This window comes from Triticum aestivum, chromosome 1D (genome assembly GCF_018294505.1).
Source record: "Triticum aestivum cultivar Chinese Spring chromosome 1D, IWGSC CS RefSeq v2.1, whole genome shotgun sequence".
NCBI classification, from domain to species: Eukaryota; Viridiplantae; Streptophyta; class Magnoliopsida; order Poales; family Poaceae; genus Triticum; species Triticum aestivum.
In genome coordinates, this window is record NC_057796.1 from 16,523,143 (window position 1) to 16,549,150 (window position 26,008).

The 26,008-nt window shown below is 42.4% G+C and overlaps 2 protein-coding genes and 1 pseudogene across 2 annotated transcripts; all 3 read right to left on the bottom strand.

Annotated features, from left to right (window-relative positions):
* Window positions 1-710: 710 nt before the first annotated feature.
* On the bottom strand, window positions 711-3,591 carry LOC123157084 (putative protein phosphatase 2C 46; annotated as a pseudogene).
* Window positions 3,592-6,817: 3,226 nt separating this feature from the next.
* On the bottom strand, window positions 6,818-9,530 carry LOC123179980 (putative protein phosphatase 2C 46). The gene is made up of 4 exons (XM_044591920.1): window positions 7,903-9,530; window positions 7,679-7,792; window positions 7,235-7,499; window positions 6,818-7,089 (listed from the first exon to the last, which is right to left on the bottom strand). The coding sequence occupies exons 1-4, from the start codon at window positions 9,511-9,513 to the stop codon at window positions 6,974-6,976; spliced, it is 2,106 nt and encodes a 701-aa protein (XP_044447855.1). The 5' UTR covers window positions 9,514-9,530; the 3' UTR covers window positions 6,818-6,973.
* A 15,409-nt stretch (window positions 9,531-24,939) lies between these two features.
* On the bottom strand, window positions 24,940-25,805 carry LOC123179983 (metallothionein-like protein 2C). The gene is made up of 3 exons (XM_044591923.1): window positions 25,575-25,805; window positions 25,408-25,482; window positions 24,940-25,304 (listed from the first exon to the last, which is right to left on the bottom strand). Exons 1-3 carry the CDS (start codon window positions 25,637-25,639, stop codon window positions 25,202-25,204), a joined length of 243 nt encoding a protein of 80 aa, XP_044447858.1. The 5' UTR covers window positions 25,640-25,805; the 3' UTR covers window positions 24,940-25,201.
* Between the last annotated feature and the right edge of the window lie 203 nt (window positions 25,806-26,008).

A 26,008-nucleotide genomic window follows, 5' to 3' on the forward strand; every position in this document is an offset into this window, starting at 1 on the left:
TTTTTAATTGACAATGTTGAACGTTGATCATTCATCTAAGAGGGCTTGGGTAACTAAATGATTGCTTTAAATTTAAAATTTGTACAACTCAGTAGTTGCACACTTCTAAACCTAAATTTCCATGGAACACTTTTTGTAAGTCGTGACTTGACTTTGTGAAACCCACTTGGCTTGGAAATAATTGTTTCTCAAACAATCTTGAAATATGAGCATGTGTAATAATCTGAACCAAACACCGGATTAAGCTCTAGAATTTAAGCCATGACAATCATGTTGTGTGGATTAGATAGTTTCACCATTCTCTTGATGCAAAAATGTGCTTGTACAAAAAAATGGTGCTCCTAAAAATAACAAAAAAATTGTACATGACCGCTTGTTTTAGACGACGCGGGGGGCCGGGGGGAGGCAAGCACAGACACGGTGAGTTTCTTCAATTGAGCAGCTAGTGGCGTTTTCAAAAAACAAATTTACTGTCTTGATCCATTGGTTTACCATTGATGGGTAAACCTTGCAGATATACTGTACTACTCAAGATCAAGCATTCGATCATATAAAGCACGATCCAAACAAGAAAAAGAAAATCAACGCTTTTAAGTACAAAATTTTGTTATGCACTACTCTGCTCATGGGCTAATCCTTGAAAACCCTAAATGCAACCATGTATGCTATCACTAGAATCCATTATAGTTTTGTAATCGGTCATGATCAATTCAGGCAGAAGATCTCCATATCTTCCCCTCCAATGAGATGATGATGACGGAGACATCGTCATGGTACTATCTTCGATCCCCTTGCCGTACCTCCAGCAACTCATGGAGCCCCATTCCTTCATCATAACAAAAATAAAAATCACACGACTTCTCCACAAGTATAATAAAAGTTCAGTTTGTTTGGGTAGAACAGCTAAGAGAGCACATCTCCATATCTAATCAATCCAAAATACATTTAGGTAAGTGAAATGTTGCATGCTCACCGGCTTGCCTGGCGGCGTGGAGGAGGATCTCGTGGCTGAGGTACTTGGCAGGATCCTCGTCGGGGAACCTGGAGGTGAATGCCTCCACGTGCCCCACCACCTCCTCATTGGTGAAGTACTCGTAGAGCCCGTCCGAGGCGAGGATAAGGAACTTGTCGCGCGGCCCGAGGCAGTGGTGTCGAAGGAATGGCTTGCAAGTAATGTAAGGCAAGACGCCAACATAGTCCACCCAGAAAACTTCCTAGAGAGCCTTGCTCCACCAAGGCTGCAACATGGAACTTCGCCATATTAGTAACGCTTACGCACAATTAATTTGGTAGTTCAAACTTATGATTTTGCCTAGTTATCCTTATATCACATAAACTTTATTTGGTTACATACATATATGCATGAACTTTAATTGGTACTATGATAGTGTCAAAAAAAATATAAGACAGGATCTATGATAATGTCGACGAGGGTGGAGGAGGAGGAGGGGGAGGCGTTGGGCGCGAGGGGCAGGGATGCGAAGTAGGAGAGCGAGAGGAGGAGGGCCGCGGCGAGCAGCGCGTCGGCGAAGGTGGCCGCGACGGCACCACCAGAGGCGCAGGTGGCGGCTCGCCGGGGTGGACGCGGCCGGGGATGGCGGCATGGGGCGGCTGGATCCGATCGCGTGAAATCGACTGCGAAAAACAGGGGAGTGGTTGATACTGTGGTGGTAGAACTGAGATTTTGCTAAGAAATCCTGCTAAATGATTTATGTCCATTAATTTCGTGGCAAAACCTAAACGCTTTCCAAAATGATCGATAATTTAATTTTGGTAAGATTGTGGTGGTGCCACTATGGTAGAACTGAGATTTTGCTAAGAAATCCTGCTAAATGATATATGTCCATTAATTTCGTGGCAAAAACTAAACGCTTTCCAAAATGGTCGATAATTTAATTTTGGTAACAAGCAATGGGTTCAAAAATGTTTAAAGCGAGTTTTAATAGCGTCGATTTGATTCATGGAAAATGGAAATGAGATAGCCAAGCTTGGCAAATGTTTTTTGAGAGAGGTCTGGCTCGGTTTCGGTAAGAAGTTGGAACCGGGCCATTCTAAAATTGGGAAGTACAAGGGTTACGGATTGTCCCGCGTGTTAATAAAACTGCTAGCGGTATTTTTTAAATGAAATAACAAAAGGGAAAAAGCCTCTACGCACTTCTTATAGTGAAGGGAGGGCGAGGTACCCCAAGAACGAGCGTAGAGATACTTGAACCAATAAGGGCAAGCGTGCACATTTTGAGACATACTATTTATAGCAACATTTTTTAGAATCAAACTTACAATTCTTATCTATTGATTTACCATTTATGGGTAAAACTTGTAGATTGACCTAAAGAATCTCAAGATCAAGCATTCGATTGTATAAAGCATGATTTGACCAATAACAAAAGAAATGTCCCTTTTAAGTTCCAAATTTTGTTGTGTACTACCCTTCTCATGGACTAATCCTTGAAAACCGGAATGCCACCATGTATGCTATCGCTAGAGTCCATTACAATCTCCAATCAATCATGATTAATTCAGGTTGAAGATACCCATATCTTCCCCTTCAATGAGATGTTGATTCCTCGTGTTCACATGATTTGAGATACATATAGTAATAATAGGATTTGAGATAGATGCCATCTCACCTCATGTAGCTTTCATATTCCTACGGCATTCCCCTTTGAAGCGAAGGAGGCCTTAGTAATAGTATGGTCAGCTACACAGTACAGTACGAACTTGTTGAAGTATTCAGTGGTTATATGTCCCGATGCTTCCAAATCCTAGGATGTTGTGGGTATAAAATAGCATCAGAAAGTAATCTCTATGTGATGTCTGGTAGTTGAGTATGTTATCTATGTGATGTCTTCTGATTTGGACCTACAAACGATTAAGCTCTACCCCTTGTTGTGCCTTAGGTATGAAGGATATGTTATTTTGATCCTATTTCATCTCTCTCCCACGGTTAAATAGGGGCACCATTAAACTGACATATCACACCACCATGTGATGCAACAACCATGCAATGGATGCTCTCAGGTAGTTCCACATACTGCCATAAAAGGCACATTGGCAATCATGTATGGCCGTGAGCATCCCACCACCCCTCAATGTTGTAGATCCATGTAGACATTTGATGATATCAATTCAGGTTCAATGTTTAGTTTATTTAGATGACAATATTTTGAGAAATCATTTGCATCGCGAGAGGGCAAGCACCAACATGATGAGACTTCTTGATTCTTTAGCGACATTTTCCAAAATCAAACTTACGATCTTGATCCATCGGTCTTGCATTTATGGGTAAAACTTGTAGATTTACCTGAAGAATCTCACTATCAAGTGTTCAATCATGTAAAGCATGATCCAAACAAGAAAAAAAATCATCCCCTACAAGTACAAAATTCGATATGCACTACTGTGCTCATGAGCTAATCCTTGAAAATCATGAAGAAAAACATGTAAGCTATCACTAGAGTCCATTATGATCTTGATCAATTTTCAGGCTGAAGATCTCCATATCTTCCCCTCCAATGAGATGATGGAGATGTCGTCATGGTATTGTCGCGGATCCCCTTGTTGTACCTTCAAAAACTCATCGAACCCCATTCCTTCGTCATTACAAAACAAAATTCACACGACTTTTTCCACAAGTATGAAAAAGTTCCTTATCCCCTTGGCGAGGATAAGGAGCTTGCCTCACGGCCCGAAGCAGTGGTGTTGGAGGAATAGTTTGCAAGTAATGTATGGTGAGGCTTCGATGTAGTCCACTAAAAAATCCTTTGGTTATAGGAACTTATGATTGTCAGATGGAAGTTCAAACATATCCCGGGATGGAGATACACTTAGTCCTCCTTTGGTTTACATGAATTTTATACGAATCTTTTTTTTGCGAGAAAACTTTGTGTGAATTCTATAGGAAATTATTTTTGTAATTTTTTTTCTTTAGAGCCCTTTGGTTTGCAGGAATATAATCATATTCCTCTAATTCATATCCTTTGTATTTCAAAGGAAATAAACATTAATTCAGACTCAATAAAAAATTTCATGTGACCCAAATGACATTTTTCCCTATTCATTTGTTCCTAGTGTTCATGTGATTTGAGATACATGTATTATTCGTAGGATTGGAGATAGATGCCATCTCATCTCCTATAGATTACATATTCCTACAATATTCATGTCCTATGAGCCAAAGTAGGTGTTAGTAATAGTCTCATCAGCTATCCGGTCCACTACAAGCTTGCTTGCTTCTTCAGTGGTTATTAATCTTAATGCTTCCAAATCCTAGGATGTTTGTGGGTACAAAACAAGATAAAAAGGTAATCCCATTCGAGTCTGATAGTTGAGTATGTTATGTATGTGATGTATTCCAATTTGGATCTACAAATGATTAAGCTCTATCCCTTGCTCAACCTTAGGTATGAAGGATGGGTTATTCTATGAAACTTTGATCCTATTCCATATCTCTTCTCACACTTAAATAAAGGCACCATTATACAGACATCTCAAAGAACCATGCGATGCAACAACCATGCAACTGATGCTCTCATGTAGTTTGATACTTCCATAAGAAGCACATGGACATTCATGTATGGTCGTGAGCATCAGAACACCCCTTAATGAAGTGGATCCATCATAGACATTTTGACGATGCCAATTCAGGTTGAATGTCTAGTTTATTTAGATGACACTATTTTGAGAAAGCATTTGCATATGTCATGTTAAATTTAAACAATGCCAGTATGAAACTCCATGTGACCGACATGAGATGAACAGTCTATAAGATACTAAGACATCTTTTAAGTTCTTGCTCAAGCTTTGGAAGTCTTAGCTAGTTTGTTGTTATTCTCATGCACCATGTGCGAAATCATCTTATTGTGGCTTCATAGGAGTATATTCACAAAATTATGTAAGTTTTTGCCATAAAATGCTTCATATATATGATTAGTGTATTCATAAAAAGGACCCTATATTCTTAAGTTTGATATGAAAAATTATCTTCTAGTTTACAATGTTGAACATTTGTCATTGATCTAGGAGGATGTGAGTAAGTGAATGATTTAGTGATTGTATGGAGCTTTAGGTTTTTAAAATGTACAACTCGGTAGTTGATCACTTTAAACATGTCATCGAACACCTTTGTCCAAGTCCTGATTTGACTTTGTTCAACCCAGTTGGCTTAGAAATAATTATTCTTGAACAACCATGAAATATGAATATGTGTTGTAATGTGAACGAAACATATTTTTAAAGCTCTAGAATTGAAGGCGCATTAATCATGTTGTGTACATTAGATGTAGTTCCATCAATCTCTTCAGGCAGAAATGTGCTCCCAAAACAAAAAAATAGGTAGATGGCCGCTTGTTTTAGACGATAGGGAGATGTTGGGGCTTGATCGTGCATGCCAACTGTCAGTCAACCCACAAACAAAGAAAAATCTCCGGACTATACTCTTACTGGTTAGAACCATGGGATTCTAAATTTGGGACACAAAATAGTTGTAGACTATCCCAATTATCATCTAGTGTGTGTATATGTGTGTTAATGAGACCGCTAGCGGCATTTAAGAAAATGAAATAGCAGGAGAATAGAACCCCATGCGCACCTTTTTTTACTAAAGGATGGTAAGGCACATAGCTAGTTTGAGAGTGTAGATACTTGAACCAAAGAGGACAAGCACAGACACCATGAGACTTCTTCATTTGACCAGATATTGATTCTCTAGCGGTGTTTTTCAAGATCAAACTTAGCTACTTTTTAGGTACTAAGATATGTTTTCAAGTTCTTTCTTCGGCTTTGGTGCACTTAGCTAGTTTGTTGGTATTCTGATATGCCGTGTGCAGAATCATCTTATTGTGGACTTATGGGATTATTCACAAAATTATGTAGTTTTTCCCATAAAACATCTTCATATAATTAGTGTATTCATAAAAGGACCCTATGTTCTTAAGTCTGATATGAATTTATTTGTTTTTTGATTGACAATGTTGAATGTTAATCATTCATCTAGGGGGACTTGGTTAATTGATGCCTTAGTGAACGTATGGAGTGTTAAGTTTTAAAATGTGCAACTCAGCAGTTGCACACTTCTAACCCAAGGTTCCATAGAACACTTTTTGTAAGTCTTGACTTAACTTTGTGCAATCCAGTTGGCTTAGAAATAATTATTTTTGAAACCAACGAATAATCAGCTTGTGTGATAAACTTATAATCTGAACGAAACATATGCTTAAGCTCTGTAATTTAAGCCATTTTTTGTTAGTTCCACCATTCTCTTACTGCAAAAATGTGTTTGTAGAAAAAAAATCGACTAAAAAACAAAAAAAATTGTACATACCCCTTGTTTTACATGATAGGTGGGAGGAGGGGGTTGATTGTGCATACCAATTATCAGTCAACCCACTCTCACTGATTATTTTTCTGACTGTAGTCTCACTGGTTAGAACTATGTCATTGTAAATACGGGAAATAAAATAGATTTGGTTGTCTCAATGATCGTCCAATATGCGTGTGTGTGTGTGTGTGTGTGTGTGTGTGTGTGTGTGTGTGTTAATGAGAGCGCTAGTAGCGTTTTTTAAATGAAACAACAAGAGGATAGAAGCCCCTCTGCACTTTTTTACTAAACGAGGGTGAGTCACCTAGTTTGAGAGTGTAGCTACTTGAACCCAAAAGGGTAAGCGTGACACCGCGAGACTTTTTCGTTTTACCAAATGTTGATTCTCTATCGGTGTTTTCCAAAATCAAACTTACAATTTTAATCCGTTGGTTTAGCATTGATGGGTAAAACTTGTAGATTTGCCCAAAGAATCCCACGATCAAGCGCTCAACCATGTAAAGCACGATCAAAACAAGAAAAAAACCATCACTTATAAGTACAAAATTTTGTTATGCACTACTCTGCTCATGGGCTAATCCTCGAAAACCGTAAATGCAACCATGTATGCTATCACTAGAGTCCACTATAGTTTTATATTCGACCATGATCAATTCAGGCTGAAGATCTCCATATCTTCCCCTCCAATGAGATGATGATGATGGAGACGTCGTCATGGTATTGTCGCCGATCCCCTTGCCGTACCTCAAGCAACTCATGGAACCCCATTCCTTCATCATAACAAAAATAAAAAATCACACGACTTTTCCACAAGTATAAAAAAGTTCATGTTTTGGCTGAAACAACTAAAAGAGCACGACTCCATATCTAATTAGCCCGAAATACAACTAAATAAGTGGAATGTTGCATGCTCACCGGCTTGCCTGGCGGCGCGGAGGAGGATCTCGTGGCTGAGGTACTTTGCAGGATCCTCGTCGGGGAACCTGGAGGTGAACGCCTCCACGTGCCCCACCACCTCCTCGTTGGTGAAGTACTCGTAGAGCCCATCCGAGGCGAGGATAAGGAACTTGTCCCGTGGCCCGAGGCAGTGGTGTCGGAGGAATGGCTTGCAAGTAATGTAAGGCAAGACGCCAACATAGTCCACCCGGAAAACTTCCAAGAGAGCCTTGTTCCACCTGGGCTGCAACATCGAACTTCCCCATATTAGTAACGGTTTCTAAAAGAAAAATTAATTGGTAGTTCAAACTGATGATTCTACCTAGTTATCCTTACATCACATAAACTTTATTTGGTTGCATACATATGTGCATGAACTTTAATTGGTACTACTTGACAGCTGACACAGACAGACAAACAAACCTCTTTCAGGTAGCCAGCTCCAAATGCTCTTGTGACCTTCAAGGAGCCCTTCACTCTGCCATTGACTATGCAGGCAGGATCATCAAGGTGCTCACTCCTTATCCTTTTCACCTCCTGCATCCATCAATGGAAATTAACATCAATCTACGTAATTAACAAACGATCATATATGTTACAGAAGAGGGTGTTCGATCATTGAACATGGCAAGCCATGGGTGGATCACCTTGTAGGCGGTGGTGCTGTGCTCCATGGTGAGCTGGAGCGCGACGAGCTCGGTCATGTCGCACTCGTCGAACTGCCGCCTGATCTCCTCCGTGACGTGGCCGTCGGCGCTGTGCTGGTGCCGGTGGCGTGGCGGCATGATGACGCTGGTGAGGTCGGGCTCGGCCCGGTGCGCGAGCACGGCGCGGCTGTCGCCGACGTTCATGGAGTAGACGTCGGCGCCCTTCATGAGCAGCACCAGCACGCAGGACCCCATCATGGCCAGCTCCGGGCACTCGGCCGCGCGCGCCTCCGCCTCCGCGAAGTAGCCCTCCTCCGTGCGCCGCAGCGCGCGCGCCAGCGCGTCCAGTACCGCGCCGTGCCGCCCCCGGCGCCGGATCAGGTCGTCGGCGCTGTTTCTGCCGTTGCACGACGATGGCGGCGGCCGCTGCTCGCGTCCGGCGTCGTCGGGCGGAGGAGGATCGTGGTCGGTGGGGAGCTCGCGGCAGACGGAGGCGTAGAGGTTGGCGACGAGGTAGTCGGTGGCGTCCGGGCCGTTGAAGCCGTCGTAGATGCCGACGAACATCCAGCCGCGCTCCTCCGACACGACGACGTGCACCCTGTCCTCCCCTGCCTTGCCGCGCGCCCACTGCACCTTGTCCTCCGCCGCGTGCCCGTTCTCGCCGTTGCCCCTGATCGCGCCGCCGCCGCCGATGGTGGCGGTGCCGCCGTTGGTGGCCAGCGTCGTCACGGCAGGCTGCTTCTTGGCCGCGCGGCCGACGCGCAGCGCCGACGCGACAGCGCGGCGGAGGCGGTCGAGGAGCGGGCTCCCGGACGCGGCCTCCTCGAGCTGGCACCGGCGCCGGCGCCTTGTGGCGTAGAGGTCCGCCATGATGTCCTCTTCAGTGCGCGCGCCCCGCCGCGACGCCGCCGACGAGAGCGCGCCCGAGTTCGGCCCGGACGACGACGACGACGGCGACGCGCAGTAGTCCAGGCTCCCCGAGAAGAGGCCCGGCTGGAGCGTGCGGAAGGAGAAGGAGCTGGAGCTGTCGCAGGAGGACGACGCCGAGAGCGACAACTGGTTGGAGAAGGAGTTGGCGGAGGAGGAGGCGGCGGTCCCGATGGTGGACTGGTTGGACGGGAGCAGCACGCCGTGGATGGTGGCGCCGTCGAACGCGTCATAGCCATCAAAGCTCAGAATCTGGCCGACGCCGCAGTCACCACCATAGTCCCCGCCGGCCGCGGCCGCCCTCGCCGCGGCGGACGCGTCCACCGTTGACCGGCCCCCCGACGCGAAGCAGGGCGTGGCCAGCCTCGCCGCGCGGTTGCCCATGAAAGTGACGAAGCCGAGGCGGTGGAGGTGGAGGAAACGGCGGCGTATCGGCGTGTCGCCGGATCTGGATGCGCATCGGGGCCGAGACAAATGGGCGACATATCCGAGAAGGGGAGACGGGTAGAGTTGACATTGGCGCTCGTTTGGAAGGTTGTTGTTTAAGGAGTTGACCAGGATCCATCTATCTATCTGTTTCCTCCCATTTGTTTCCTTCCTTCCTCGGCCAAGTTGACTTTGCTTTTGAGGATTAATGGAGCATATGATATGGTGCCGGTGGTACCTCAGGGTGGCCATCTGCATCAACACCCACACGGCCACACGTCACTTCTCCTCCCTCCTCTCAACCTTAACTTATAAGTTACAACCATCTTCACAAATTTGTGCACCAAAGGAAAAGTACACCACCATGACTTATCATCGTGGAAGATTCCAGGCATCGCGGTCGAACGAATCGGAAAAAAGGAGCTATTATGTTGAGGTCCTTGTCTGCCACCACAACTTACCGCGGAAGATTCCAGGCATCGCAGTCGGACAAAATCATCTTCAAAAGAAAAACGGAACCAAGTACAATAATGTTGTGTTGAGCTCAACATCATTGAAATCCGCCGCTCGACTCGCAAACAACCTTCTTAGATTTTCTACCGTCTACCAAAATACTCTCTTGTGTTTTTTCAAGACAAAAATACACCATTGATATGGCACGGCAATCAGACAGAGGTGTAACTTGCGGTTATCACTCCGGAAAAAGCATTAGGTTTGAGCAGTGGCGGAGGCAAAGGGGGACGAGTAATTTAGCGCTGGATCAAGGGAATACACGCACGTAGTTGGCCCCCCTTAACTCAAACGATGATGAAAACTGAGAGTACAAAATGTGCAGGAAAAAAGGCCCGTAAGAAAGCCCATTCGTGGCCATGGCCTCATCCGTTCTGCTGGCTTTATTTTACCCTAAAAAGGGTCAACCCCGGCGTGCTTAGCGTAGGACTTGAGGCGATTAGATCTCATAAAAAAACTTGGGACGATTAGAGCTGGCGGCGGCCGCTGCCTACTCGCCATGTCCATTAAATCAGGCGACACCAGCTCCGCGACTGGGAAATCCTGCAGACTACACTCTTGACTACACTCTTTCAATTCTCTAGCGGTTCAGCGCCAAGGTTGCCACTATTGAGTACTACCCCTATCAACTCACATCTTGTACGTGTTGAAATTGTACATCCAATTTTAGTTACTTTTTATGTTGAGGTCAATGATTCTAATTCATTTTTAATTTCTTTTGATTTTTTGATTTGTGATGCGTAATGAAGAGAAAAGTGCAGCCAAACATCATAAAGACTAATTTCATTTTCAAGCATGTTGTTTCGAGTTCTCAACCTAGTAATATTGTAAATGAGGCTAATGCCCGAATTACCAATCCTAGTCCAACGGAGTATGACTTGCCTCAAAATTACGAATGATATACATTCTTAGGACATTACTAGCTGTTAGGTTATCTTCGGATGAAATTACTAATATTATCTTATTGGCAATTGTTGAAAAAAATTAAACTAATACAAATGCATTTGTGTTTTAATTGCATTGAAGCTACACATTATTATGGTAAATATTTTTCGCGTTGCACTTTTTTTTTTCTCAGCTTGGTTCGGCCCCCCGTACCCAAATCCTGGCTCCGCCCCTGGGTTTGAGCCATGCTTTCAACCCGCCTGTTCTAAGGAACCACGATAAACAAGAATTTACGGAGAAGTCCATTCATAAATTTACGCATAAAATGCAGCACTGAAATGAAAATCCGAAATCATCTTTCTATGTACTTAGATAGTAGTACAAAGGGTTAAAATGGTTGATTTCCATCCAATTAACAGCAAACAAAGGCTCGACGTGTTGGTTATTGGGCTTAGTAGTTGTGCTTGGCCTATCCACACAAGACCAAGGTTCGAGTCTTGTCAATTTTTGGACGTGGAAAAAATCGGGAGAATCAAGCGAGAGACAATGCTCGCTCGAGTCGTTTGGGAATTGTTCGGTAGGATGACTAAAAACATAACGGTCATCAGTTATTTGACTTATATTTTTGGCTTCATTCTCTATTTATTTCATTTTTGATTTTCCCTCTTCCTGAATGGCAAAATCTGAAAATAGCAAAAAAAAATGATTTTTTTTTAGGAAACATTGCTTAATTTTTTACCGACGTGCAAATTTTTGTGATGGAGTGACACACATGGCGGGTACTACATTTTGTACAACATGTTTTCAAAATACTACTTCCTCCATCAATTTATACAAGCCACCACAACCCGTGGCAGAGCCAGAGATCGAGGTTTCCCAGGGGCGATTATGCTGCGCCCGCTAGTCACTAGGTAGGAGGTAGGGGAGGTACCCTTCATCGTCGCTGGTGACCTGGAGCGATACTTCCCGTGCTCGCCTCAATGGTGGATTCGTCGCTAGTTCTCCCTCCATAAAGAAATATAAGAGCGATGGAGTAATTAAAAAGAAATACATCCAGCAAGCTACAACCTGTGCAAACGCGTAGGATCTCATTCTCGGCTAGAACTAGCTGCTCACGTAGTGTGAGAGATCCAAAGACGTTATCTACTCCCCGGAGCACCACCTGGTCAGGCCGGTTGCCGTCTTGCTACGCCATGCCGACATCTGCAACGCATCACGCCATGCGTACTACGGTAATCATGCATTCATGCCCAAATATATCTGCAGCCAGCGTCTGACTTCCGTGTCAACCGAAAGCTTGAGGATTAATTAAGATTAGAGGACCAAAGGCATTCATGACCAGCCGAGCTAGCTAGCTAGCAAAAGGTGGGCTCTAAACAAAGCATACTAGTGCTAGTAATTAATTGACCAATTTGAAGTTTCAAATCTACCCCACTAATCAATTCGGATGGGAGGGACAAGTCAACTCGACACCAGGCTGGATTGGCTGTGTATTCATTCATTTTCATACAATTCTTGAAGAGCAAGTGGGTACAATTCTTGGGCAGCAAGTGGTTTTGCATATTATAATTTTGTAATCCAAGTGTGTTATGGGCAACGACGACGGATATCCTGTGGATCTTGTGTGACCATCAGCTTGCGGCGTCCATGATGTATTATTGGAAATATATAAAAGTTTATGGTTTCCGTCGTGTGGATCAGTAGATGAAATGTGCTGGTGAGTATAAGATTTGCATGATTGATAGTATCTATGTGAATCTTTTTTGTGTGTGGGTAGGCAGTTAGTGTGCAAGAGGGGTTTATATTTGGGGAGTTGTTCAAGCGTCTGGTTGCAACTTGAGCAATACTATAAACATAAACATGGTTGCTTACTATTGCTCATGTTGATCTGCAGCAGCAGAAAAAAGAGATCGGTGCTCAGGCGAACCATGGGCCTGGATTCCTAGGCACGACTGGACAGCTAGATGCTCGTGTACACAAGATGCTATGGTGCCTTTAGTTCTGAAATCACCTCTGTCATGCTTTCTCCTTTTGTCCCCATTTTCACGTCCAGTTTCATTCGAGGTTAATTTTCTTGTTTTAGATTTCTAACAGAAATGTAAAACAAGAATTTTAGGACGGAGGGAGTAATTAGCATGCTTGATAGTATTATTGTCATGTAAACAAGACTGCACGGTCTCCTTGAATGAATCGGTTAGTGGGGATATCCCTCAGCTTAGGTCAGAGGATAATGAGATCCTAACTGCACCTTTTACTGAGAAGGAGGTTCTAGATGCAATATCTCAAATGAAACCGAACAAAGTAGCGGGACCAGATGGGTTCCCTGCGGAGTTCTATAAGAAATGTTGGCATATTATTAAGGACGACCTTATGCCTATATTTCATGATTTCTTCAACGGGCATTTAGAACTATTTCATCTTAATTTTGGCATGATCACGTTATTGCCAAAGAAGGAGGGAGTGGTTCCTATCGAGCAGTTTAGGCCGATTTGTCTTTTGAACGTGAGTTTCAAGATATTCATGAAAGTGGGGACAAATAGACTGACACGGATCGCCCATTCGGTGGTGCAACCTAGTCAGACGTCCTTCATGCCTGGGAGACACATCCTAGAAGGGGTAGTTGTCCTCGATGAAATGCTCCATGAAATCCATTCGAAGAAGCTAGATGGGGTTATCTTCAAAGTGGATTTCGAGAAAGCATATGATAAAGTTAAATGGCCTTTTCTTCAGCAGGCAATGCGGATGAAAGGTTTCAATGAGACCTGGCGAAACCAAGTGGGTTCTCTCGTCCTAAAAGGTAGTATCGGCATTAAGGTTAACGATGATATTGGTCACTATTTTCAGACTCATAAAGGCTTGAGACAAGGGGATTTGATGTCGCCCCTTCTATTTAACATAGTGACGGATATGTTGACCGTTCTTATTGGCAGGGCCAAGGAAAATGGCCTGGTAGATGGACTCGTCCCTCATCTAGTTGACGGGGGAGTATCCATTCTACAATATGCGGACGACACTATTCTTTTCATGGAGCATGACATTGCAAAAGCTCGGAACATGAAATTAGTTTTATGTCTCTTCGAACAATTGTTGGGGCTGAAAATTAACTTTAATAAGAGTGAATTGTTCTGCTTCGGTCGGGCCAAAGAGGAGCAAGACACTTATAGAAAATTATTCTGATGTGAATTAGGTTTTATGCCCTTCAGTTATTTGGGTATACCGATTCACCATCGCAAAGTATCCAATAAAGAGTGGAAATGCATCGAAGATTGAATTGAAAAGAAACTTAGCTGTTGGAAGGGTAAGCTAATGTCGTACGGCGGTAGGCTGGTGCTTATTAACTCAGTACTTACTGGTATGCCGATGTTCCTACTATCCTTCTTTGAGGTACCCAGGGGGGTATGGAAGAGGCTAGATTTCTTTCGATCTCGATTCTTCTGGCAGTCAGATGAGGCCAAGAAGAAATATCGCCTAGCACGATGGGATATATTATGCCGACCTAAGGATCAGGGAGGGCTCGGTATTGAGAACCTGGAAATTAAGAACAAATGCCTAATGAGTAAATGGCTTTATAGGTTATCAGTAGAAAATGACGGTATGTGGGCACAGATATTACACAACAAATACTTGCAATCGAAAACTCTTGCCCAAGTAACCGCGAGGCCTAATGATTCGCCTTTTTGGAAGGGGCTTATGAGAACGAAAGACTTGTTCTTTCGTAGGACCAAATTCCTTCTTGGCAATGGGATGACAACAAGATTTTGGGAGGATACGTGGCTAGGGGAGACGCCATTAGCCACGCAATATCCAAGCCTTTATAATATTGTGCGACGTAAGGAGGATTATGTAGGCACAGTATTACAATCGGCTCCCTTGAATATTCAGTTTAGGCGATCTTTGGTGGGAGATAGATGGAATGCCTGGATTCATTTGGTTCAGAGATTGATGGATGTTCAATTATCTGACCAACCGGACTCCATACACTGGAAGTTAGCCCGTAACGGAGTGTTTACGGTAAAATTCTTTTATATGGACCTTATTAACTCTGGCCAATCCCGAGATCTATTCATATCTGGAAGGTTAAGGTGCCCTTATGTATTAAAATCTTTATGTGGTTTGTTCATAAGCAGGTGATACTCACTAAAGATAATGTGTTAAAGCAAAGATGGGTAGGCAGTTCGCGGTGTTGTTTTTGTGATCATGATGAAACAATTCAACATCTCTTCATAGATTGCCCTCTCGCAAAATTACTTTGGCGCACGATTCATATAGCCTTTAACATCGTCCCTCCAATTAGCATTGAATGGAAATTATTACTGCGGCTCGTATTCGAATTAGAATATGTGCACTTATGTGGGCTATATGGAACTGCGGGAATGATATGATTTTTAACAGACAACGTATTTTAAACTTCTTGCAGGTCATCTTTAGAGCTATGGCATGAATCCGTACGTGGTCCTTACTCACTCCTATGGACTCCAGGGAGCCACTGGTTACTGGGCGCAACCAATGGGAGATGGTAGCACGGGCTATTTTCAACTGGTTTGGATGGCGGTCGCATAACAGGATAGGAGTCTAGGATCCTAGTCCTTTACGACATACCGGTTGTGACATTGCGGTCTTTATCTTTATTTTGCTTTGCTCACTTTGTGAGCTGTAATACATTGAAGGCTTTGTATTATTTTGAGACCTTTGTTTAATAATATGGCTGCATGCATCGATCAAATACAGAGGCCGGGGGCAAGCCTTCTTTTCCAAAAAAAAAAAAGAATTGTAAACGAGACTGCATTGAGATACTCAAATGTAAAGTGGAGGGGGGAAATCTGATCTGCCCTTGCTTCGTCCAAAGGAGACTTGGGCAGCAAACCCTACTTCTAGTCACCGTTGAAGGCTCCTCCACCTCATCCACTCCCTCTTGTCGACGCTACGGATTGCCGATGGGCAAAGCTCACGGTTGATGCGTCGTCAGGGCATTCCTCTTGCGCGGGTCAAGGCGCCGGCCGACAAGGTCCCTATACCATGGTCAGCAGGCTGACGCGTCATACGTGGAGTCTCCAGGGAGCATCAAACAAAACCCCTCGTCCGAGCGAGTGGCGACACTACCTAGTCGGACACGGATACGATACGTGTGCCGCACGAGGCGCAGGAAGACATGTTGCTTAGGAGAGAGATAGCTCCAGATCCGATATTGCAACGATGATTCCTGAGGCCGATGGTATCACTGAACGCAACCCGGCCATCTTCCTCTTGCCGCCGGTCATAGAGGTGGGGATTTTTTTTGAAGGTCTGAGGTGGGGATTTTCACTTTTGTAGGTGGTCAACTTCGTCCACAACACCATAATTCACATGAATGCATATTACAGTGACGAGGATTAGCATGTTTTCCGACCGGGCAGACTCACGGACAGTGTTCGCCTGCATCCCTAGGTCGGCACAATGTCCCTCTCCATGGCGATTCCCGTTTGGCGCATATGGTTTTTTTTCCACCAGTTTTGGGAGAGTCCTAGGAACTTGCCTAAACTGAGATTTTCCTTCCTTTTTTCTCTCTTTTTTCTTTCTTTTATCTTTTTCATTTTTCCTTTTACTTTTTATATTCAATTTTTATTTTTCACTTCCTTCTTTTTGTTTTTGTTTTTTTCATGTAGTAAGTTTTGTATTATCATTTTAAATTTCTATCTTTCTTTTTTACTTCCTTTTTGTTTCTTTTTTCATATTGTGAACATTTTTTAAAATGATCAACATTTTCCAAATTTCTGAACATTTCTCAAATTCGCGAATATTTTTTATAATTGTGAAAGAAAGACGTGAAAGTATTTGCAATAGGTGAAATCTTTGGAATCGTTGTACATCATTTTAAATTTGTGAACCATTTCTGAAATTCATGGACATCTTTTTACGAACATTTTTTGAATTCATGCTCATTTATTGAATCAGTGAACATTTTTATAGTCTATGAGCTTTTCTTGAAATTTGATAACAAGTTTTGAAATTTAAGATTTTTTTTATTTTTTCTAACAAATTTAAGAACATTTTTGAATTCTTTAACATTTTATGAAATTGGGAACATCTTATGAAATTTGCAAGTTCATGAACTTTTTGTAAAATTCATAAACAGCCTTTTGAAAATAACAATATTTTTTGAATTTAGATCTTTTTATTTTGAGATTCATTAACAGTTTCCAAAGTAAAAAAAAAGGAAACAAAAAATGAGAGAAGAAAACGAAAAATAATATGGCCGCCATTTGCCCGCACATGGGTTGGCCTAAATTGTGCACGGAGGAGGGATGGGGTTGCGTGTTCGCTGAGGGCAATTCCTATTTAGCGCTACAGGCGCCGGTTTCTTCTGTTTTTTGCAAACCGCGCCTGCAGCAGGTTTCTCGTGCGTCTAGACGGGCCAGCCCATATTTCTTCCCAAATGATAACGCTCATAAGTGTGGCACGAAGCAACATGGCCCAAACATCTCCATTACCATCCATTTGCCACGTCAAAACATATGACATCAGCAGGAATCTTTTTAGTTTTTTCGGCTTAAAAATGTTTTATCTCTTAATTAAAAATTCTAATTAAAAATCTGTTTTCATCATTAAATCCTTCTCGACGAGATCTTCAAATCTAGATCCCATGTCGATATGTTTCGACGATATTTTTTGGCCAAAAGTTGCCATAATGTTTATGCTGTATTTGTCATAGTGTTTACACTAAAGTTGCCATGTGGCAATTTTAGTTTATAGATCATGGCAATTTTAGTATTTTTACCATGGCAATTCCATTACTTTGACCTAAAATTATTTTTTGTATGAACCATGGCAATTTAAAGTGCATGTATCATGGCAATTTTAGTTTATGGTTCATGGAAAGTCAAGTTTCTTAATTCCCTGTTTTATAATATGTCAAAAATTTACTTTTAAATGTAGAAGAAAAACAGTTGAAATATATCATGGCAACTTCAGTGTAAACACCATGGCAATTCATGTGCAATATACATGGCAACTTTTAACCAAAAAAAAGTCATCAAAACATATTTATATGAGGTCTAGTTTTAAAGATCTTGTCGCGATGGATTTAATGGTGAAAACGGATCTTCAATCGGATTTTTTATATAAGAGATAAAACATTTTAAAAATTGGAAATCCAAAAAAATTCTTACATGCATACGATGACGTGGCAATTTGTTTGCTTTAGAGACGTGTGTGCGCCTCCCTTCCTGCCACACGTGTGACAGTTATCGACGTCCTATTTCTTTCTTTCCTGCTAAAAGCAAGAAAATGAAGCAACGACAGGGGTTCGAACTAGCGACAACAAGAATAGCAGAGATCAGCACCAACCACTCGACCACCTTCACGATGGTGGCAAATATTCTCTTTTTCGCTTTCTGTTCTGTTTCAAGTTCGCTGTGAATAGAGATTTCATTTTTCTTTCCTTTTTCCTTTATCTCTTTCTTGTTTGTATTTTCGATTTTCCCTTATTTTTCTGTTTCTTTTATTTTTCTCTTTATCTTTTTGCAAAATGCACAAAGTTTTAAAATTCAATGAACTTTTTCTTCGAACCGATGGACTATTTTTTCGAATTTTATGATTTTTTTTTCAGATTCAATGAACTATTTCATATTCTATAGACTATTTTTTTGAAATTTTATGAACATTTTTAAGATTGATGAACTTTTCTTTCAAAATCGATGAACTTTTTTAATTCACCAAACTTTTTCTAAACAACAATGAACTCTTTTTTAAAATTCGTAAACTTGTTTCAGAATTCGATGAACTGTTTTTCATTAAAAAAAATCAACTTTTCCATATTGTTTTTGAATAATTCGCAAATCTAATAAACAGCGCGGATACATTGGTTCTTAAGGATTTCGCGTTCCATGTAGTTGCTAGCTCTTTCCTGTGGTAGTGGTTAGCAAAGCAGTGCCTTTGTTGTAGCGGCAAGGCGCGAGTTCAAATCCCTGCACCTGCACTTTTTTCTGTGTTTTCTCGCGACACATTTTTCCTTCTACCGCGCGTGGTGGGCCGGCCCATGAGGAGCGGCGCGCGGGTGCCAGCTATCTGTTCGGGCGCTGAAGGCGCTGAACAGGAGCTCCCTTCGCTGAGTATACAACGCGCAGGTCACTGGGGCTCCCTTCTCCAGCGAAACCTGTTGGAGTCGCTGGATAGTCCAAACGCATACCAGCCCATACTGGTTATTTTCCCACCGGTTTTAGGATGGCTCTACAACCTTCACTCCACCGGACTTTTCATTTTATTTTAGTTTATTCGCCAGGTTAGTTTTTTCTTCGACATTTCTTTTTTATTTTACGTTACTTTTTCCTTTTTTCCTTTTCTATTTTCTGATTTTTCCTTTTTCAGTTATATTTTCACGAACATCTTTCAACTTCATGAAAAAATTAAAATTAACAGATATAGTTTATAAATCATGATTTTTTTAATTTATGAACAGTTTATACAATTTTGTGAACTTTTTAAAAATATTAAACATTTTTTCGAATTGAGAACATTATTTATATTTTTTTGTATTGGCAACCATTTTCTGAAATTAGAACAATTTCTGAAATTCACAAAAAAATTGAAATGCATGAAAAAATTCGAATTCATGAACATGTTTTAATCCATTAACATTTTGTGAAACGTTGAAAATTTAAGATAATTGGGAACAAATTTTTAATTTTTGAAAATTGTTACAATTTTGTTAACATGTTTTAGTAGTTCTTGTAGAATTTTGAATTCTCCAAATATTTATTCAAATTCATGAAAATTTTGTGAATATCAAAAATAATTTGAAAATGATGAACACTTTTTAATTTCCAAAACTTTTTATTCAAAATCAGAACATTTTGTGAATATGCGGATTTAAAAAAATATCATGTAAATAATTTGAATCCACAAACATTTAAATCTTGAATTGTTTGGAATTGATTTAAATCTTGAATTGTTTTATAGAACATAAAAAAAATAAAACGAAATAGAAAAAACTTAGGGCGTCCCGACCCGCACATGGGCCGGCCCAAAAGGACGCCGCGGGGCGGGGGGGTGCACGCGCGCTTTTTGTCTTTCCAGTTGGTCATGCGGCAAATAGGAGGCCGCCCTTCTTATATACATTGCTACAGAAGAACGATGATTTTTGAGGCCTCGCATTTACAAGCTAAAAGAATTAAAGTTGCATTGGAACTATATGGTGCTGCCACTGGTCAAAGTCTGAATTATGATAAATGTTCTATGTTGTTTGGTGAGTCTTGCCCGCTGGATGTGAAAGAGCCGTATCGGTCCTGGCGATACGCTAGTGTAGAACTCGCAAGTAGTTCGATTGCTCTGGCTGGCTAGACAACAATCACGTACGAAGTACTAGTTGTCGGGAACACACACGAAACACACGCGGCGACTTGATGGCTACAGGGCCGTATCGGTCTTGCTGATTTTTATTACTTTGCAATCTGATCATTACGTACAGGGGGAACCACGTACAGGTATATATAACACTACCTATCTACCTATACACAGCCGACTCGGCCTGGGCCTACGAGTCCGTGCCGGACTCAGATGCCTAATCGTGATTATCTCTAACAACGCGCATAACTAAAGGAATCATGCATACACAAGGTTGATCGCCCATAACAACAATTGTAGTGTTGCACTACATTGGAGCAACTTAATTTCCTTTGGGCAAACGGCTAATTCTAAGTTGTTTAAGATTACTTCTATATTAAGTTGGTATCTCGAAAGAGCAACTTCAGTTTAGCCAAGACTACATTTTTTTTCCTATTGAAATGGTTTTATTGGGGTGACGGGTCAAGTTAACACTAAAACTGAAAATATTAAAACAAACAGATAATTAGGAATGAAAAACGATGAATTTAAAAACTCAATTAATCTGATGGGAAAGTAAAAGAATCACTAAACTTAAAACTAGTGTCCTGCGGATCACACTGATCTCTCTCACACAACCGCCCGTGTCCATCCTATGAAAGCTCTCTCAAGTTTTCGTTCCTGTTTTGTTTGTTTTCATGAGTTAGGTGGGTGTGCGACATAACACTAGATTGTCGATGGCGCGCGTTGCCGCGCCCGTCTATTTTGAATGTTGCATGAGAGTGTTAGAAATTTATGTACAAACATAGAGTTTATGTTAGCTTATACGTATAATAATATGTTGATACAAGGTAGTAGTGTCTCCCATGAAGCTGATAATAGCTAGTCCATTAATACATATGGAATAATTTTGCACATCAATTGTTGTAGTGTCTTATTGTCTGGGATAAATCTGTTTTCACATTATAAGCAATACTGATATAGCGTTTTTTGGTCAATTTGAAAGAAAAAAGAAGTTACTATTGAGGATTGACTAAAGAGATTTGGTTATCAATGTTCTATTGCTTAAATCAACTTTGTTTTCCCAGTGAAGCATGTTTTTTTTCTAATGTAAGATCACATTGGACAAATCAGATTCAAGGTCCCTGAATGTTATAGTGAGAACAGAAATGAAAGGAGTAAGCTTTCAGATGATTGCACGTTCAGATCTGCCAAATACTTATGAGTACATAACTGAAGGAATGGCATGCTCAATGATTTGCTAAATGCAGCATTCTAAGGGCACAATAACTTCCAAGTACATGATGGCTTCGTAATATTGGGACTATATGATCTGAAACATTACACTCATATTTAGGTAGAGAAAATGCCAAGTACTTCATATTTGGGGAAATTACCGAACTTGTAGCCTTAAGGCGACACAAATATTGAAGGATTTATTTCAATATTAGTGCGTTCCAAGATGCTACAGTCAATCTTCTTACTCTAGAACTTCACAAATATCAAAGGCTTGAGCTTAAAGCTTTATTAAGAGTGCGATCCAAAAGGCCGCTATCAATCCTGTTTCTACAAAAATTTCCAGACTTAAGATGTTAGAAATCATTTGAAAATTGACCACGAAAGCTATATAGTAGTATTATGTTGTGCACTTGCTTTTTTTTTTGTTTGATACTACCAACTACTTGCAGTGAACCTAAGCCTGCAAGCGCAGCAGCAAACTGTGAAGGAAAGGTGAAAGGTACGAAGCATAAGCGAGTATTCAATAGCCGGTACCTTTGAGGAGGAGTGAGTAGATTCATGGTGGTTCAACGTATAATCTAATGTATGCTCTATGCTTTAAGCCATCCTTGGATGAGACTCATCCCCAGATTGATTCATCTACGTTTGAGTGCAAAGTAGACAGATATACATAAGGATAGTGTAGGCGTGGTACCTAAGAGTAGGAATTGTTGAGTGTTCCAATATCTACTGCAGACGTTCTATATAAACAAAGGGATGACACGTAGCAGTCAGTTTAAATGGTTGCAGAATTGTTAATGGCCGGTGGGAATTAATCATATTTATAGGATGTCATGTCAGTCACTACTTTTTAGCTACAAACATGTATATAAACAGAGGGATGGCATGTGTGAGCAGCGAGGTTAACTGATTGCATGATTATCAGTTGATGGGTCCAAATTAAGGTTTTTATAGGATATCAATTACTACTATTTAGATGCTATGTGTAACTGAAGAGTAAATAACTACTCTTACGTGCATGGTAAGGAGAAAATAGAAGAGAACTATTTAGATTTATGTGTAACTTGAAGAGTAAATAACTTATTTTATTATCCATTCCTGCATGGTATGAACAAATAGACGAGGCATTTCTTCCCCATTTTATTAGCTGGTGGTTCCATCGGTGATAATCTGGATGAAAATTCAATACTGTAAGTTAGACAAAGCTGCACATGAACATCCCAGAAGGAAAAGGCTGCATCTACATGGAAGGCGGCATAAACGTGAGCCTTGCATCTGATAAGTACCATTAGTTTGTCAAGAACCGATAAGTTTCAGTTTTAGGCATGGATCCGAGATCTCTTGAAGTGAAGTTCCTTGCAGCTTGATTCATATTCTATTCGAAATACTATTCTAGAATGAAACTCACCTGATGCTTGGAATGATTCAAAGCATGTACCTGTCTTGAAAATCCACAACATACATATGTAGAAATGTCCGCAAGATTATTGAGCTTTGCTCATTTATGGATAAAAGCAGAACATATTGAGGCTTCACCCCCACTTCTAGAACAGTACGGCTACATTTTTTTTTTGCGTGTGCATTTTACTATACTGTTCTAATTAACCTGTCAAATGCAGCAGCAAATAGCACCAAGTTATGAATAACACCAAAACATGTTATGTGAGCAATCGTATGCTGTAAAAACATACTGCAGATGACAAAACATGAAACGACAAGACATAGCAATCCACGTGAAGTAATTAGCTGTCCGGAAGTCATTAGAGATTATCAGCTGAAGAATTTCCAAAAAAATGCTCGGTCATAAAAGTGCTCGGTTAGCTGTCCGGAAGTCATTAAAGACATAGCAATCCACGTGAAGTAATTAGCTGTCCGGAAGTCATTAGAGATTATCAGCTGAAGAATTTCCAAAAAAATGCTCGGTCATAAAAGTGCTCGGTTAGCTGTCCGGAAGTCATTAGAGACATAGCAATCCACGTGAAGTAATTAGCTGTCCGGAAGTTATTAGAGATTATCAGCTGAAGAATTTCCAAAAAAATGCTCGGTCATAAAAGTGCTCGGTTAGCTGTCCGGAAGTCATTAGAGACATAGCAATCCACGTGAAGTAATTAGCTGTCCGGAAGTCATTAGAGATTATCAGCTGAAGAATTTCCAAAAAAATGCTCGGTCATAAAAGTGCTCGGTTAGCTGTCCGGAAGTCATTAGAGACATAGCAATCCACGTGAAGTAATTAGCTGTCCGGAAGTCATTAGAGATTATCAGCTGAAGAATTTCCAAAAAAATGCTCGGTCATAAAAGTGCTCGGTTAGCTGTCCGGAAGTCATTAGAGACATAGCAATCCACGTGAAGTAATTAGCTGTCCGGAGGTCACATAGCAAACGACTTAGAGATGGGATCTGACGGCCTAAATCGCTGATTACTTGAGAGGGTTAGAAAAGTGCTCGGTTATAATGTATCTAAATGTGACCTCTCAGGCTCTGACCTACTTACTTGATACTCCCTCCATCCCAATATAAGTGTCTCAACTTTATACTAATTTTAGTGTAAAATTATAATACAGTTGAGACACTTATTTTGAGAGGGAGAGAGTACAATCTAAAGGGGTTCTGAATCATCACCGACTCAACTATTTTGTACCATACACTGCATGTTTTCTTTTCAAAAAGAGGGGACCACCCTCAAGGGATATTGCATGCATGCCTAGCGCCTAATCATCATAAGCATAGGTGATTATGTCATATCTTCTCATGGTCCTGCCATTGTTTTATATTCCTTCAGTTTTATAATGTAGTGCGTAGAAGAAGAAGAAGCGGTTGGGAAAAACAAAGAACGCTCAAAACTGATTCGTCGGGGAGGGTGGCATTTGCGAACATTCTAGATGGCATTTTTAGTTGTGCAGGGATGGCGGTTTCTTCAAAGCGACACGGCAGTTTCTCGAGAGAAGGCATTTTCCGTGCTGTCGTTTGATATTTCTTCACAGCTTAAACTGTCGTCGGTGTTCGCTTGCCACCCTCCCCCAGGCGAACGTCAGCCGGGTAACATTACCCAAAACAAAAGGGTTTGTCAAGAAAGAAATTCTGCACAACAATCGATGGGTCGAGGGAGGCCGTGGTGCTCGTGCACGTCCGTCCGTCGGATGATTAGGAAGGAAAGAAAGCTCTCTCAATGAGACTCTCCGTTGGTGTTTTGTCTGTTCTCCGAGTTAGGTAGCCGTGCGAGTGCGACACTGCATGTGACCTCTACGTACCTCGGCCTAGCTAGAGAGGCGTCGCCCTCGCCACCGCCCGTGCCCATGTCCTTATCCCAATCGTCGCTGACTCAGCTAACTTGTCCTCGCCGCACTGCACGCACTCCTAGCTCCTAGCGCCTAGTCACCACCATGATCATGATCGTCGTGCATCGCAACTGTACACAACCGGCTGTTCGGCACAGCGTTCTCTCGTCATCTCTTCTGCATGCAATCCGTTCGTTCTTGCCGTTCATTCAGAGTTCATCAAGGTTGAACAAGCGAAGAGATCGATCTCCAGGTAGCCAACAATTAACATGCAAGAACTCCTCCCACAAACCAGATCCGTTCGTTTGTACATTCGTATCGATCAGGATCGCTGGATCAGAGGAGCTAACTGATTTTCCATTTCCTGTTTATTTGCACATTCTTTTGCCAGCAGTTTCCTTAACTTGCGTAGTGATCAGTAATTAAGTTCTTAGCAGAGGCGTTCAGATTGAGAAACAGTTGGAGAACAGAGACAAAGATCATTCAAAGTTGAGGCGCCATATATTCATTAGAAGTGGAGGCATGAGGAAGGACAGTACTGGTCGAACACACGCGACAGGGGCATACAGAACTACGGAACACGAACGGTGGTTTTATTTTATTCAGCGCGCGCGCGCGCGAGCGCATGCGGCGGCTGGTGATGATACGCTGGGTGGTGGTGAACTGGTGGTGATGGTGCTTGCTTGCTTGTCCTCCTCATCCTCGTGCTCGCCTCTGCCGGCCGGCCTCCTGGGCGCCGGCTCAGTTGCAGCTGCAGCAGGAGCAGCCGCACGCGGTGCCGCACTTGCAGGTGGTGCAGTCGCAGCCGCCGGTCTCCCCGGCCGTCTCGAACCCGCCGGAGCTCCTGCACAAGCAGAGTCAGGCCAGTCCATCCACCAGTCAGTCAGAGATCCATATGCATGTTCTCAGTTGAACAAGCGCGGTTAATTAGTTGGCGCGATACGTACCCCTTGTGGGAGGCGGTGGGCATGACCATGGCGGCGGCGCCGGCGGTGGCCTCCACGTCGGGGAACATCTTGCACCTACGTAAACGCACACATGCAAATCAGTACCTACTCTGAAACGTTAGTTTAGCTCAGGCGTCCTTCTGTACGTAGCACAGCACAGCACGTACCCGCCGCAGCCGTTGCCGCACTTGCAGCCGGCGCCGCACCCGCAGTTGCCGCCGCAGCAAGACATCCTCCTTTCCTTGGTGGGTGGCGGCGAGGGAAGGAAGCTAAGGACTGAGAGGATGCTGTGAGGACTGAGGAGGCTGGTGTGCTTGCTTGGTGAGGAGGAAGAAGGCGAGGAGGGGGCCTATAAATAGGCCGGGCGCGGGGCGGCAAAGGATGGCGGGGAGCGCGCGCTGCCCCACCGCGCCAACTTTAATCGGGAAGAGGAATCATCATCAACGTCGGTCGACGTCGTAGCAGCAGTAGACGCCGGCGGTACGCATGCGCCTTCTCTTTCTGCCCGCCTCCGATTCCATCACTGTATAGGTAAATAAAGTGCGAGAGAAATACCACTGGAAATAGACGTAGACGGCCGCTGAGCGCACTCGATCGACGC